At 40.1% G+C, this 17,799-nt stretch overlaps 1 protein-coding gene across 1 annotated transcript in view; it reads left to right on the top strand.

Annotated features, from left to right (window-relative positions):
• The window catches only part of LOC148016200 (transmembrane protein, putative (DUF2358)), a 71,359-nt gene that overhangs the window by 36,455 nt on the left and 17,105 nt on the right, over positions 1 to 17,799 (top strand). The window contains exons 4-5 of the mRNA XM_087663884.1: positions 15,297 to 15,720; positions 17,561 to 17,793. Coding sequence (XP_087520010.1) covers positions 15,297 to 15,720; positions 17,561 to 17,793 — 657 coding nt within the window. The remainder of the gene's footprint in view (positions 1 to 15,296; positions 15,721 to 17,560; positions 17,794 to 17,799) is intronic.

Below are 17,799 nucleotides of genomic sequence, written 5' to 3'. Positions count from 1 at the left end.
TTGAAGATACTGCTTGCGCTCCTAAATGTGCAGGTAAAATACCGGTGGAGTGATGCGAGTGTGACCAAGTTGTTCAGGTATATTCTTCGTACGCTTCGTTGATTTTTTTGACTCCATTATAAAAAACACTTGTGCTTTTTCAAGGTATTTTGTGATTTTTTTAAAGGTCAATAGAGTATCATATATTACCACTTGGAAATACCATGTCTAAATCTCGTGATAATGTGCATTATGTTTTACGAAAGCTTGACATGGACTACAACAACATCCATGCATGTGTTAACGATTACATGTTGTTTCGAGGAGAGTACGAGACTATGGAGACATGTCCAAAGTGTGGTGCTCACAGGTATCGATAGGACTTACAAGGGCAAACCATCTCTCAAAAAGTTCTCACACACTTTCCACTTATCCCACGTATATGTCACATGTTTTGTACGTCAGGCATGGTGAGCTTGAGAACGTGGCATGCACAGAATAGATCCACACATGGAGTCCAACGAATATCAGCGGATTCACGCACATGGAGCCACATCAACTCTACCTTTCCCGGCTTTACACGAGAGCCAAGGAATCTTCGGTGCTCGAGCTTACTATAGATGGTGTGAACCCATTTGGTCTCCGCTCAACAGTGTGTGACCTATAGTCCTTGTTAACTACAATATCCCTCTATGGCTTTCTACGAAGAAAGAACACCTAATCCTTAGCTTACTTATTCCTCGGTGCTACAAAGTCAAGAATATGGATGTCTATCTCCGTCCATTAGTTGATGAGCTTAATATTTTGTGGGAGGAGGGGGTCGCCATGGAATATATGAGCAAGCATGATGGTCAATGGTCTACCAATATACAAGCCATTCTCATATGGACCATGCATGACTTTTCAGGATTTGAGGAATGCTTAGGTAAGAAGGCTTCAATTCTCATTGGTGATATCTAACATAGCTCATTCAAGTTTGTGTTGACTAAGTACGGGTATTGGGACAGGTCTGGCTACCTCAAGTTATCATGCATGTCCATTGTGTGGGCCACAATTAGGACTCCCAAAGGTCACAAACCATGAAAAAGATGGTATATCAAGGACATACCACTTTCTTGCCAAAGGATCATGAACTGAGGGAAGGTTTTCTTAAATGACCTCCAATATGAATGGACGCCCAAAGCTGGTACGAGTTGAAAATGGTCCACATGGAGTCACATCCAAATGAAATGCGGTGGTTCTCAATTTTCTACAAGTTGCCGTATTGGACCCACTTACAGATCAACCACTTGTTGGATCCCGTGCATATTTTCAAGAATGTGGACAGCTTACTATGGGACCACATCACAGGAAAGAGAGACACTGCAGGGGCATGAATGGATTTGAAGAAGGTAGGCAAGATGAAGGCACTTTGAGCACTGATGGTCGCTTGCAACTACCTTACACTCCTTGGGTTCTGTCCACTAAAGAAGAGTGCATTGTGAAGCAAATTATTAGGTCTATTTGCATCCCGAGACAAGTATGATGCATTCCCTCAAATCTGCTTTTTCTAAAGATAACCAACTATCAGGGCTAAAATCCCATGATTGGCATAAGATATGTTAGGTTTATATTGGCCTCAATTGTAAGTGGCCTACGTATTTTGCTATTTAGTGTCTAGTCGATGTTCGTAATGCTTCTTCATTTGTAGCAATTTGTACTACTGATCACGATCACAGGATGCCCCACTCCCAAAAATACATGGGGCAATTTACAGGTTGTCAAATTTAGTGCAATGGATCTCATAGAAGGAGATCAAGACATCCTCTATTGAATCCGCAAGGCGGGGAGCAGTGGAGACAGTTTGTCTCTTTGAGAAGTACATGCCCACCAGCATGCTCACAATACAAACCCACCTCCTAGTGCATCTTGTAGATGAAGTGGAGATTGCGGGACCCGTCCATATGTGATGGATGTTCTTCTTGGAGCGCTTCATGAAAACCCTGAAAGGCTTTGTGCAACAACGAGCTCAACTAAAAGGTAGCATGGTTGAACATTGGTATTGAAGGCGTTAGTGCATATTTCACAGTGGCTACTAACAGTGGATTCAGACAACATTATGCTACGGTCATGCTGAAGGACGATGATAGACTGATCGGAGATATGGTGGTTAGAAATGGGGTAGAAAAAAGGAAGGATGTTGTAATGGAGGAGAAAGTGAATCATTTTTGTATATTGCACCATGCATCCATGGAAACGTGGTTTGTTAGGTACGATCAAGAGGCCAGAAAAGATCAGAAAGAAGCACGATCAAAATTTCGACATAGTAAATGCCATCGATCGATTCGATATTCTGAGGACATGGAGGAAATGTTGTGATTTATGTCTATGTGATGGTTACATGGAGCTTTGATCACAGCTTATCACGAAGGGGTGGAGGTCTCTATTGAGGAGTGGGAATTCTTGAGGGGATGTAGTTCAAAAGTGACCAATGTTTTATAAGCTATCGTATCTAGATTTTAAATGTGACAACTAATCTAATCGTTTCAATGTACAGTACAAAATATACAGTGCAGGGTGGTCGCAGGGGGGACATTTCCACGTCGAGTGCATCGACAAAATGTAGTCACAAATGTTGAATCTCTCTTATATGTGTATTTGAGCAGGTAATTTTCTATCCAAACCCCGGACAACCTCAATGGTGGTATGTTGTGCCTTTAGCTCCTCAGAGTACGAGAGTGTACGATGAAAGCAATGTTCCTAGTGTAGATGAGGAGAGTATGCAGATGGAGGGGTCAATATTAAAAGGGGTGGAGGTCGAAGATGGCTTGGAGCATGTAGAGGAGAAAGATTCGAGTAACGATGACGAAAAGACAGGAGGCCATGAATTCTTTGAGAACAAAGTGGACTCCTTCTTTTGTGGTGACCTATCTATTGAACTTCTAGTGTACGCAGAGTTGTGCTAGGAGATTCACATTGGACTGTATGCTACATCATACTTGCAGCATGAGCCTACTCAATTCGTTGATGAATCACTTATAAGGATACTCTAGAATATGCATTTTAAGTAACATAATTTTTTTCGGAGTTATATTACTGTGCTTTACTTGAGTCTTTATATTGATTATGCTACATTATTTTTTGTATGTGCAAGTTACCTTTGACGATATTTCGAGAGCAGGGTGAGTCAAGGAATGAGCAACGAGGAGTTGCAGGAGATATTCACATGTATGTCTCCAGATCAGATGGCCCGATTCAAAGATATGGCGAACTAAGATCTGTCTCAGACACCATTAGGCCATTTTGTTAAATCTACTTTGGCACGCTTTGATGCTTCAGTTTCTAGTGGACAAGGTTAATGCTCTAAACTGGTCCCAGATGGAGGGAATGGTTCTGGGGGGGGAGGGGGTGGTATGAAGATTTGGATGTTGTGAGCCCGTGGTCGGCTTGAGATATGAGTACTACTCACTCTCGTACAGGTTTGAGAGAGGGTGGCTCAGATGGGTGTTGTGGAGGCACCGATGCAGTGTCTCCGTCTCGTCATTCTAGTGGAGGCGTTGATAGGTGAATTGGGTAGTCAACCTCTAACAAGGCCCAAGACAACACCACAAGATAAAGACCAAGAATCTCCCCTTAACAAAACCCACAAAACAACACCACTGAACACATGATCAAATATTTCTGATCACTCGCTCCTCATCACTGAGACTTCAACTCAACACTTAAGCAGTTTAAACTTTCAAGCTCAAAATTTACCATTTTTAGAGAGAATCCGATGCTGAAACAACCATGGCTAAGACTTTGACAACGCAAGCATTCAGATTCACACACCTCCTATTTTTTAGGAATGGCAACCCACGCAACAATTTTCCCACAAAGCATGGTTACTTCAAGCAGTGAAAAATCACTTATAGACCCTTTCTATTCTTCTTTTCTCGGAGCACACATAAATAGAAACCAAAAATGCATGTAACCAAAGCTTTATATTGCAAATTTTCATGCCAACTCAGCTACCGCTACAAGCATTTCACTATTGTAGACATTTCATTACCGCAACAAAACAAAGTTTACACTGATATAGCAATGGATAATCATGATAACTTTCATGGGAAACCAAGTTGGTGACCTAGATGCTGTTGAATTTACATGTTTCCTCATAGAGCACTACATAGAATAGTTCATAATTTTCTAATCAGATCTCAGATCGCCAAGCTTAAAAAAAGGAAAGTTGTAGCTATCTTTCCAATCTATAACTCTCCAAAACAACTCAGAGCCAAATTCTTTGATCTAATGTCCTGAAACAGTTATGCATAGCCTGCAATCTTAAATTTACTGCTGCTCTATGCATCAAGCACAACTTCTCTATTCCAAGAAACCCAAACTTGAAAATGGGAGAACACTTTCTTTGATTTCAGATTGTCATGTCAGCATACCAACGGATATATCTCAACATATATTGCATTAATGAAGAGTTATGGGAGCTTCAAACTTTATGAGCTTTAATTCATCATTTTCCTGGCTACAAATCCATTCGAATTTCCACTAACTTAAGTTTGTGCATTCAACATCTGCCCATAATACATATTCTCTGCCACATACCCAGTTTCAGATGTAGTGATCCTCTACTTTCATTCTTCTCTCCTGTACGGGAAGCCTCATGCGAACAGCTAATATACATCACTCTCAACACGATGAATAATAGTCTTCTGCTGTCTTTCACTCATATCCATACTTCAGAACAGATCTACATACTCTCTACCCCACGCAACAATAGAAGAAAACAAGACAAAAGGAATATTCTTATTACCATCATTTGAAAACTGAGAACTCGCATCAGCTCACTGACTTCAACAACCCTGCCATTATGCTCCACAGCTCCGATAACTTCAATTTCATTTCTTCTAAAAACTTATTCTTCTTCTTCTGAGTATCAAATTTCTCCCTTCTCTTCAAGCTACAAAATTATTCTCTCTCTCTCTCTCTCTCTCTCTCTCTCTCTCTCTCTCTCTCTCTCTCTCTCTCTCTCTCTCTCTCTCTCTCTCTCTCTCTCTCTCTCTCTCTCTCTCTCTCTCTCTCTCTCTCTCTCTCTCTCTCTCTCTCTCTCTCTCTCGTTGATTGAGTTGTATAGAATCCTTCTCCCCTTCTCTTCTTTTTTTCAAAAAACTCCTCACATTTTTGTTTTTTTTCCCTATTTTACCAAGCTACCCCTCTGCTTCCCCTTAGTTGCTAAATGGCAAACATGCCCTCTGCCATGTAAAATTCCACTCAGGGACTCAAAATCGAAAGTGAGAATTGATTCTATGTATGAGGATATCTCTTTTTGCATGAGGCGTGTGTCTCAAAACTGAAATATCACAACCACGTATCGAACATGCATGGTACCACTTGGGATTTCTATCTATAAACCCAACTCCCGCTACGGGTAAGTGTTAAAAATATTAAAAAATGATATTTTCATGTGTTACCCCATTTGTCTCCATGCACCATCATGTCTCTGGTTGCTCATTTTCACCCAACAGTGTATCACCTGTAGGATTTGTCACACCTGTGGGGACACCTACTCCAGTAACTTCAGCTTTTGCTCAGCTGTCCTCCATAGGTGGCACCCCTATGGGTGCTACTTTGAGAGATACCACCCCTATGGGTACACCAGATGTACAGGGGTATCCTAGTTATGCCCAGAAGCGCAATCATAGATGGGAGAGGACACATCTTAGACATACCCAGAGGGGTATGGATACCTCGTAAATAACATGACATGAGTTGTGATCATGAATGATGAGGGGAGAAGGGTAATGTCTTGTATGAGAGAGTTATGCCAACAAGTTTTTCGGCATAATGTCTTGGACCATTGGAAGAACATACCCAAGGGGAGTAAGGACTATATAGTAGCATCCTTGCACAAGGAGTTTTTGGTACTACTGCGCCAGAGAGGTTTTCCACTAGGTGGATGATGGAGTGCATGTGTGCATAAATGTCACATAAACGATCAGCGGACACACGCAAGGCACCCAAAAGTGGCACCTCAAAGCCGAGTGGCTAGACACAAATGACTGATGGAGACTCAGGGAGAAGGCTACAGATTCTCCAGGACATGCGACAGCATAGCTGGAGGCAGCGAGGGCACGATGGGAGGTAGGGGTCATGCATCATCTAGGGAGTGGTGGCCATAGGACTTATCTAGAGAACTTTGTAAGTTTTTCTTTTGTTCTTCTTGCTTTCTGATTTGCAATATCATTTGTCGTGACAATCGTATTTCTAACAATTGTATTTTGTTTTCTTTGCATCACTCCATTACAAACCGCGATCTCACCTGCCTGGAGACTCGATATGCAAAGAGACACGATCTCATTGCATTGATCGATAGATTATATGCACATGGCGACCCAATAAGTCAATCATCTTTCATGTCCGTAGCTACTATTTTTTTTAAGTGCATTATGTATGGTGGACTGATGTTGTGTAGTTGTTCATTTTGTAGAGTCCGTTCGATGCTCCTTTGCATCAAGTCGAGCTTTCGGATGGCAAGGATTTATAGCTCATGCTTGGATTCATGGAGCACACATCCTCTTCTTTTTTGGTCCTATGATTTATGCAAGCATCTTCTATGTACTATGATGTTGTCATCCTATGTTGTCATCCTTTGTATCTTGCCATAATTCCATGAGTTTTCATTAGCGATCTTGTACTTATTCTATGTATCAGTCTTGTGGGTTCAAGTACATTTTGCACTCATCTTGACGACCATTGCGCACCTAACATGTAATTCATTTGTAGAATATAAATATAGTACATAATGCTATATGTGGCAGAGTGGCTTGCTACCCCGCCACAATTTTTTTTATCTATAATCGTCGTTATTTTAGCATCGTAAATTTACTACATGCATCGCTATTGGCATCACAATACGCGTCGCAAACCATCAAAATATACGTCAGCATTTGCGTTACTATTTACATCACTAAACTAACAAAAATTGTGATGCATATAGCGACGGTTTTATGGAGACATTGATACCGACGGTGTCAAGTGTTTTTTTGAAAATGCAAAACCACTAGTCAAACTGTAGTTAGGTTTGATTTTTGTTAGCTTAGTTGTTTGCGTGACTGTTTGTTTTATCATTTCGTAATTGGATTTCTTGTGTTTATTTAGCTTAGGATTTGTTTTTGTCATTTTATTTGGTTTGTTGAGTGTGAAACTTGATAGCCTTGGTCGAGCTTGGTAATTTTTTGGATAGATTGAAGCTGGAGTTTGCCAGAAGCTGTCGAACATTATGGAACAAGGTATGTTTTCTTGCCGAGACTTTGTACATCACAAGGATTATGGGTTTACAAGCACTTCATGTTGCACTTGTTGATGCACTACACTCGAGGATCGTCTCTTGAAATGTTCAAATACTTCCATGCCATGAGTTGGGATTATGCACGTTTCACACCATCGTTGAGCACTAGCACAGCACGAGGCCCACTACAGCTATATGCAATAAAGCCTAGTTGCATGCACACATGGGAGAGTACCTGACAATGAGCATGCATTGTTTCTTGCACTCACAATATTTGGGATGTTCATCACTAAAGTTAGGAACCTTTGGTTGAGTGGCAAAGATGGTTGGGTGAGTTAAAGGGTCGTGAAGGACGTCGCCAATTATGAGATGGATTGTTCTTATCTAGTCAACATCTTGAGGACCATCATTCCCAGAGAGATTGTGAGATTTTGGATAGGTGGAGTGGAGCATGACATATTTTCTTACTGAGAGTTGAGAGGTGAGGTTAGGGATTTAAATAATCAAGGAACTTTGTTTGCATTATGCATGACGCACTATCACATGTAGATAGGCTAGGCACATTTTCTTCAATATATACATTATTTTTGTGTGTATCATCGATTGATTGGTTGCATACCACGATCCAACATTGCATATTTTTCCAAATCATGAATAACTAGGCACAGAGTTCATTTCAAAAAACCATATTTCTGCTAGGGCACACTGCATAAAAAACATATTCATATCTAGAGAATGTTTATTTTGAAGACTCAAGGATCAAAGAAAAAGATCGTAAGTTTTACATTGTCAACGAGTATTTCTTGAAGAAAAAGAGGACATGTGTGCTGAAAGTGTATGCAATTACAAGAACAATAGGCCAAGGAAGGGAATAAGTCGTCCAAGATAAAAGATGTAGAAAAATGATGTGATTTATGAAAATTGATATTTTTTCCTATTTTTGATGATTTTTTTGCAATTCTTCCCACTTATCCTTGTTGACCAGATGTGTTCTAATCGTTTTGAGTACCCGTATGACTATATTCCGAGTTCATATGACAAAGTTATGATCCAAACAAGTTGCAAACAGGCATAGTGCAGAAAAATGAAAATAGTAAAAAGCAGTAGAAAAGCAAAAGCCAAAAGCTGAAAGTAAAAAACCTAATGTATGTGAGAGAACTTGTGAAAACTATACAAGGATGAGGAAGAGAAGAGCAAGGGACCTTCCCCCTCAATTCCAATTATATCTTGTGAGTGAGGAGAGAGGAGGGTCGCATGCGAGAGTGTGAACTCTTGTCGTGCTAACTTGTGAAGTCGAAGCATTTGGATGTTGAAGTGCCGAGTATCGGCCCAAGGAAGTCAAGGTATGAAATTTTCATGATGTTGGATTTGTTTTCAAAGTTTGTTTTGAACTTTGCGCAAAGGATTGGAGTTTTTGAAACTTCATGGGTGTTTGAGTCATTCTCTACTTGAATTTGGGTTTTAGCTGTTTGAGCTACAAGAGGCATTGTGTGTTGTTTTGTTCTCGTGTGTGGTTTGTGTGATGGTTGTCAAAACATTTAAATTTTTTGTGTTGTGTTGTGCATACGACAAAGTCAATTCCCCCAACCAGCACTCCTTAACGTCTCGTTATCGGGTTGTGAGTGAGACTTGCTTTCGATCACCGCTCGCGTAACAACGCATTTAGTGACAATGGGGCAAATTTTTTTATGAACATTTTCGTCGCTTTGAATGTCGGTATGATGCTTATATATTGTAGTGTAACCTTATCATTTTGGTGCTATATATAAATGGCATACCAATTGTTGAGAGTGCTCATGATGAACTAGATGCTTTGAAGACTTAGCTCAAGTATAGCTTTGAGATAAAGGACATGGGACATGTCTCTCATATATTTTATATGCACATTACACACAACTACTCTAAGGGACTCCTCTACTTGTCACAGAAGGAGTACATTTACAAAATCCTTTAATGGTTCCATATGCAGGGTGGTAAGACTATTGGGCTACACCATAACCTTCTCATGTTTGATTGTCCCTAGTTTGATTATGAGAGTGCCGATATGGCTAGGTTTCCATATACATCTATAATTGGGTAGCTTGATGTATACTATGATAGCCACTACACCTGACATAGCATTTATAGTAGAAGTTGTGGCTAATTATATGGTGACACCTAGTAGGTGACATTGGGATATCATAAAGGGTCTCATGTGATATCTTAAGTGCATTGTAGATATGTGCATTTGTTATGGTGGCCAAAATACTGGAGTTGTGGGCTACACAAACTTTGACTGTGTAGGATATGCATATAGTAGGAAGTTTGCCTCTAACTATGTCTTCACTTTTGCTAGAGGTGATATTTCTCGAATGTCTAGGGTGCAGAATTGTATGACCTTATCTACTATATCGAGGCTGAGTACTTTGCAAAAATTGAGGCTTGCAATGTACTAAGGAGGCCTTATGGTTAGGCTATTTCATGGACCTCAATATGACTATGACTCCTATATTGCATTCAAACTCTATGAGTTCCATTCACTTGGCATGTAATCTGGTCTTTCATGTGAAAACCAAGCACATTGAGATCCATTATCACTTCATCGAAGAGGTGATTGAGAATAAGAAAATAGAGCTTGTCAAGATCTCAACTAGCAAGAATCCTATAGATCTACTCACTAAGAGTCTCCAATGGAATATTCTGCCTTCCTTAGTAAGATTATGGGCATAGAATGAGATGATGTTTATTCCTCATCCTATTGTATTTATATTACATTGTGCTTTGTTACTTTTTTTCTACTTTTGTCTACACTCAAGTACATTCACCTTTAGGTGAAGGGTTGTTGGAGGTTAAGAGGCAACTAATGCCTAGAGGCCTACATTCACTTGTATTTACTATCTACACATCTGTATACTATAGGTAGTGGCCACTCGTGGCTATCACTTTATTCATTATTATTTACATGACAATAGAATAAGGAAAGGAAAGTTACACATTGTGACTATTGGAGTTCCCATACATGGGTCTCTCTCTTCTTTGCCTAAACCTCCATAGCTCTTACTTTCACTTGTGCTTCCACTCTTGCTCCACCTTTAAACTATAACAACACATGAACACCACAATGAGGTTTAATAATATGCCATGGTGTTCCTTCTAAGGTAGCAATATTATTGCTATCTTTGAAATATGAATAAGAAAGTTGTGAATGACCTATTTCTCCCCCATCACTTATATTCTTGTTTTGCCTCTTATTAAGGCAATTCATAAGCTAAAACTTAGTATTGCTAGTTTTATACCTACTATAACTAATATTAATGTTTATTTGGCTTTTTGAGTGGTGTGTCATTGAGTCCTAAAAAACCAAGGGCTTCTCTCACAAAACACTAAGGGCTTCACTCATGAACTCAAGATTTACATACAAGTATTGGTGTGGTATTGTTGTAGAGGCATAACCCTAGAAGGTCCTAAAGAACTTCTAGATAATTTGAGATTCTTTTTAATTCCAAATATAGACATACACCTAAACACATGCATGTGCACACACGCACATGCATATGCATATATGTGTTAGTATACATTCATGTGGATGCATATGCATGCATGCACACAGAGAGAGTACATTCATGATGTTGCCACCTTGAACATATCCTTGGTCACTATATTTCTCCAAATAGGATTAATGCTCAAGTGATTATTTAAGTTTGTTTATTCCAATGTTTGGGAGTTGCATTGTACCAAATCATGTATGCTATGAAGGTTTAGTAGAGGTTTCATCAGGAAACATACATGGATAATATAGTATCAAAGAACATGACCCATTTTTCAAACAAAAAATTGATGTGACATTTCTTGGAGGGCCCAAGCTTGGTTTGAGAATAAGCCTATGTCTTAAGAGAATATATTTCATTGTTGTTAAATGTGTATAATACAAATATGTTGTGGCTTGATGAACATTGTGTTTGATGCACAAGGATGAATAATGCAAGTTGTCAAAGTTTGAGTTACTTCAAGCTTGGCCAAGATACTTTGGATATGTGATGCACAACCCACCCTACTACCATTAGAAGAAGGTGGTAAAGGCATGAAAAAATTTGCAACAATACTAGAGGAGAGGCAAATAGGATTGCATGCCATTATGCATGATCTACATAATGTGATGGAGGCATCAAAGGTGGAAGGTGTGTGCTTAGATGAATGTTGCAAAATTGTTTTTATGGGTTGATTACATTTGGGCATGGAGATTCTCCACATATTTACACTCTGATTGCCAATCACATTACAGTGTGCAGATGCTCCAGACAGTGTGGTTATTTACCACATACATATTTTGTTTGACAAGGAGAACTTCCTATTTTGAGGTCAATTCAAGAGCCTTCCATTATGGAAGACCCCTTCTAACATATGTATGGGGGCATGCAAGACTCTAGAGTTAGTAATTAGGAATGTGGAGAGCCTATGAGAGGTTATTGAAGCCACCAAACATGTTATTGTGTGGCAACATCCATAGGGTTACAGTGATGAGCTTCTCCTTATTGATAGAAGGGCATATAAGGATCTTGTTGTAACGGACCACGTAAGTTGATGTGTAACAGGACATCCATAGAAGGCTAAGGTCTCATTTCCCTTGTTACTTTATATAGTGTTCAACATCATCATTAAGCCTTTGCGAGGGAGGCATTGCATAGTTTGCTAGGTGGGGTTGGGGACATGAGACTAGAGTTGGCAACAACCTGGCCTCAATTGTATCTAGCTAGCTATGTCATTCCTCCCTTGTAGAAGCTCATGATGTCATCTTCATTCACAATGTGTGAATTAAAATGGGAATTTGTCTAAAGTTTCTATTATGATGGGCTTGATAAGGGGTTGGGCCTGTGCCCCCAATTGCACCTAACTAGGTATACAGTCTCTCCCTTGCAAAAGCTCATCATGTTGTCATGATCTGAAATGTGGAAATTATAGTGAGAATTTATCTAAAACCTCCTATTGTATATTGGGCTTGGGGAGGGGGCCCTTTTCCCAGACCACACTAACCTAGGTATGGAGTTCCTCCCTCATAGAAGCTCATGATGTTGCCATCTATAGTACTCCTCATTTTAGAATCTACCATACTTGGCAAAAGAAAAATCCAAGCCTACATGGAGTACATTAATGTATTCCAAACCTTGTCTCATTATCTTTTTTTATTTTTCTCTTTCCTTGGCTTTGCTATATTAAATAGATTCTCTCTCTCTCTCACTCTCTCTCACGAGATGGCCGATAGGAGAATGAACGCTGCTGTCTCTCGCGCTCTCCCTTTCTCTCTGTTCCCCAATCCATGTCTTCAAAGGTAATCACGAGCTCTCTCTCTCTCTCTCTCTCTCTCTCTCTCTCTCAACACGGCAACGTCGGCACCTCCAAGATCGAAGAGCAAACTACTAGAGAGTAAGACGACGAAGTGGCACGTGATGGCAGAGTCGTGCACAAGCAGCTCGAAGGCCAACGTCTCCCCCATCCTTCAATGGGAGAGGATGGACTACGTGAGGTCGAAGAGCTCGGAGATGATGGTGTTCACCAATGAATCCCATGCACATGGTGAGGAGGACTTCCAACAATGAGGCTACACCTATTACAAGTAGCCATGGCTTGCTACTACTACCTCAATTCCTTCATTGCAATGCCCTTGCCCCTCTCATCAACACACTACACACCACCCCAACTCATACCTCCTATCAACTCCCACAAAATATTTTCTTTGTGGCTCTCCCTCCATTTGTCATAATAGTGCCATCTCTCAACCTGCCATGGCCATTGCTTTAGGCCACGCCCTATGCACACACCAATCCCATGCTTGAGGCCATCCATGACATGCCCCATCACATCCTACCTCCCGTGCACAAGTGGTTCCTCTTTGTGTAGATAATAAGTAGACCACTCAAGATTGAGTCCCTAATGTCTTCTCAAATGTCAATTTGACACCCATTATCATCTTATCCATTTTGATCATATGAATCTTCAATTATACATTATACGCTTCACACTTGAAAATTCAATTTCAATTGTTAATCAATGATAGATTTTTAAGGTACATGTCATGTGACAAGAAATGATATTGTATATTAACCAATGAGTGTTACACATTGATATACTATGAGATTCATCAAAAGATACCGTACAAAGCATTGTATGCTCTCCATGCTAAGTGTGTTATATGTGGTTGTACTTTGATTATGTACAATGTGGTACAATATGTAGCATTGTATACTCTCTCCTTAATATCTTGCTTTTGTGGTTTACATAGTGTATACAAATTTGTGCACAACATTAGTGATATGTGTGAACATAACTATGCTATACATGAAAGCTTTTGAAAACCTTAAATTTAGGCTTTAAATGTGTGTGTGTGAGAGAGAGAGAGAGAGAGAGAGAGAGAGAGAGAGAGAGAGAGAGAGAGAGAGAGAGAGAGAGAGTACACCTTGTTTCAAACTAAGGGTAGTAAAGATTTATCTCATAGTTAATGGGTTCTTGAGGTTTTTATTATGTTTATTGTTATTGTTGTGATAGTCATTGTCTTCTTTATGCTATAGGCATCCAAATAGATTTTTCATGCATTTAGATTATTTGTGTCTGAGAGTAGACAAATAACATTTCATAGATTTAAATGTCATCTTGGTATTTGTGTAGGTTTTGTAAATTTTGCCTATAACATGGGAGAGAATGAGATAGGAAGTCTCTACTATATGGAAGATGTGGAAGTGGGAGAGAAAACATGTCAATGATGAATCTTATGAGTTAAATTTTTGAGCCTTTAACAATTATGGGATGGAGAAGAATCTTACATCCCCCAATAACAAGCAAGGGCAACTCATCTCATGAGCATGTTTTGACAATTTACTTTGTGAGATTTGTAGTTTAGGTTTGATTTGAATAAACCCTTGCTTAAGGCTTACGAACAGATCATATTGTTCAATCCAATATGGTGTTAAACTATTTCACTCGCATCTAATTCTTTTTTTTTTCACACATTACTCTTACATATAGAGCTATTTTATTATTCTCAGACCATATTGTATGGTGTTCTCCTATCTTTCTTTGGCATGGTCTTTGCATGTAGATTCTATTGGTGAACCAATTTTTTGAGTGACAACTTGATCAAAGATCTCCTCACGTGGCTTTATTTAGATGCCCACAAAATACACATGGATAGCTCTAATTGTGATCAATATACCACCTTGATCATAGTGTGAGCAAGCCTGATGAATGAGGGTGTGTGTGTGTGCATACATGCATGCACACGAGTTTTGCTACTTAACATAATTAAGCCATTAATGATATGGAATCAAGAAACTAATTTATCAAGTTACACTCACAATAAATGCTGACCTACAAGATGGGTGAAGGCTCCCTTATAATTGTTAGGAATTGAGTTCAAATATCTAAGGGGTAGTGGACCCTTCAAGATGAGAGAGAGAGAGAGAGAGAGAGAGAGAGAGAGAGAGAGAGAGAGAGAGAGAGAGAGAGAGAGAGAGAGAGAGAGAGAGAGAGAGAGAGAGAGAGAGAGAGAGAGAGAGAGAGAGAGAGAGAGAGAGAGAGAGAGATTTGCTCATCTTATTTCACAATCATATACTGTATTATGCATATCTAAGATACTGCATATAAACATGTTTTTATATATGTATTATTACTCATCAAAGTTGAGCATAATCTCTCAAGAACTTGAGAGGAGGATTTAGAGATAAAAGGTTGCTTTTGCAATCATGAAGCTAAAACATTTATTTTTCATTTTCATGTTGCAACTAACTCCTCGATTGGCACATCAGATGAGCAAGTTTGGGATCATTCCCTTTACACAATGTGTGTGTAAATTTGGAGGGAGTGCTACATAACTTCAAGAAATCAGTGGAATGAAGCAAGGGTCCCAAATGGATGGGGACTAAACTTAGAGGCTTAATTGCGAGTTAAACGCATCAATTTACAAAAGCACTAATGACCCACCGTCTTAGTGCTAGGACGATGGGCGGGTACTCGCGCTTACACAAGTACTAAGTGTAATGTGAGGATTGTGGTGGGAATTTGTGTGAAAGCTCTAGTGTGTTGTTAGGCCTCTTCTTATCCAAGAGCCGGTGAATCTCATGCTATCCACAATTTAGTCTGTGCCAGCGTGGACACCACACAAAGGGGAATCAGTTGTGGCGATCTCACTGGTGGGCTTATCTTCGTGTGTAGAGTAAAGCATGCAGCATGCTGTGCGATTCGCTCCCTCCGACAGACGCGCTACACATCGGAGCCTTGCCCTGATCATCTTCGTACCCGCCGTACTCGACCACTCTTATCAGGCTCCCGCAGGAGGAGATCCCCGCACAGTGCTCCAGCAGAAATGCCTATCAGCATTGCCAACAGTGTCCACGCCCCGACCGTCCCCTCGCTTCTCCGATCCCGCCCCCTCCCCGATCGAGGAAGCAAGAGAAAGCTGGTCGATGGCATCGCCAATGTGCCCCTCCGTACTCGCCCCTGCTTGCGATCAGGTTGGTCTTCTACCAGTACTTAAGATCAATTCAATGGAGTCAGGACCTCTTCAGTGAAGTCAGGACCCCTTGTTCAGCTAATCTCTGCCGTAGATTATATATAGCACAAGATGTTTTTGACCATTTCCCGTCTGAGAGAAGGGTCCTTTTTCCCTTATTTTTTCCTTGTAATGTCCAACATCATGGAGCTTCTGCGCAGGAGGCACTACATACCTAGCTAGGTGCAATTGGAGTCTGGGGTTGTCAGCCCAGGGTATAGCGTTCAACATCATGAGCTTCTGCTTGGGAGGCACCACACACCTTGTGAGGTGCGGCTAGGCCCAGGGGGCTGCTGGCATGGGGCACCTAGCTTGGTATGCTTTCCCTCCCTTGCAAAAGCTCTTGATGTTTTTGTAATTCACGATATGACAATAATATCAGAAATATGTAGAAAACTTCTCGTGTTAGGCACGTACAATGCGGCAAATAGAGCACAGTCATGGAGAAGTTGATGATAAAATGTGTCCTATGCTTGGCAGTACATCTAGGTGCTATTATTGTAACCTATCCTTTCAAATAAAAGATTGGGGGGGGGGGGGGGGGTGAGATTTTATCATGTGCCTGGGAGTGTGTCACTCAGAACAAGCTGTAAAGACTGGTGTATGATCCAAAAACTGGATTCTGGATTATAACTCATTGGATCATGATTGGATGAAACTGCTGACCTATTTATGAATTTTTACAGTCTGGTCATTCCTCCTTGGTCAAGAAGTCGTAGGTTTGATTTTCAACACAGTTGTGAAACAAACTAGTGATCTGGCTGGAAAAAGTCACCTGACATGTTGTTTGAAGAAGTGCCAGTTTCATAAATGAACCCATAAAGCAACCTAGAAAAGGAGCTGAGATGATGGTGTGATAGGAGCATGTACAGAATCTGACTGCATGCTTAACACTGTTGTTGGTTACACACTGAGCAAAACTGGAAGTGATGTGACCAGTACTTGACTAGACTGTGGCCACTGGTTTGATGTTTAACAAGCGGTCAATGAAGGCTAATGAGTGATCCAAAATCTGGATTATGAACTATGATTGGGTGGATCATGTTGTGAAACACACTAGAGATCTGGCTGGAAGAATCCCACCTGATTCTATTTGAACAAGTGCCAGTTCCATTCATTGACCCATTAAGCGACCTATATTTATTCATCAGAGTAGTGGGCTTAACCTTCTTTCTTTTCAAGCACACAACACAACTGTCCATCACCAGTTGGCAGAAAGTGCCTTTTAGTGAAGGTTGATCTAATTTACTATTTCTCTGGAGATTCATCATAGTCATGTTCCACAATATTGGTTTTAATTATCAAAGAAGCCATTGATGTATACATGCATCATAGACAACAACTCAAGAAAAATTCTTCCAATCAATGTAAATGTCCATATCAGTGTGTCAAATAAATCAGTGACAAATGTTGATTACAAAAGTTCAAACACATTTTTTAGGATAGGGATTTTTTGGAAATTTAACTTAGATGTTTCATAGGTTTCTGAAATGCTCAAGTATGAAATCAGTTTCCTAACCTTATGAAATGGGTTTCGTGGCAACTATGGATTCTACTATGAACTGCTAGCAAATCTTAATGAGCTGGAGGGTAAACTAACGTGAATTGAAGCATCACAATATAATTAATGCCTTTTAAAGAATATTGGTCTCTCAGTTGCTGGATTTTGTTCCATCTGTCATTCTATTCATGCAGGTTAATTGTTCAAACTTATCTGTTCTTGTCCTTGTAGCTGTGCACTGATCCTCTCAAGTACAAATGGATCTGCTGAACCATTTTTCTTTGGCATCTTTGTGTTCCAGTAAGGGCAGCTACAAGTGATGGTGAGTCTTCATCGGCTGTAACCACATCTCTTGAAAGGTCTGAGGCAGACAGGATTGTTGATGGAATATCGTTTGGTCAATTGTGTGATGAGTTCCAATGCATCAGTAGTCCTGCTGTTGAAGCAACTGCTCGGCAGCTTGCAAGGGACATTTTGGAAATGCGAGAGGGCAATAGAGCACTGGGAACATTTGGTGTCTTTGTCAAATATAAGGTACAA

This window comes from Lygodium microphyllum, chromosome 23 (genome assembly GCF_053477565.2).
Source record: "Lygodium microphyllum isolate KBCC chromosome 23, Lygodium_microphyllum_v1.1.10, whole genome shotgun sequence".
Classification (NCBI taxonomy): Eukaryota; Viridiplantae; Streptophyta; class Polypodiopsida; order Schizaeales; family Lygodiaceae; genus Lygodium; species Lygodium microphyllum.
The sequence above is the reverse complement of the archived record's forward strand: the minus strand, read 5'-3'. Positions and strand labels throughout refer to the sequence as shown.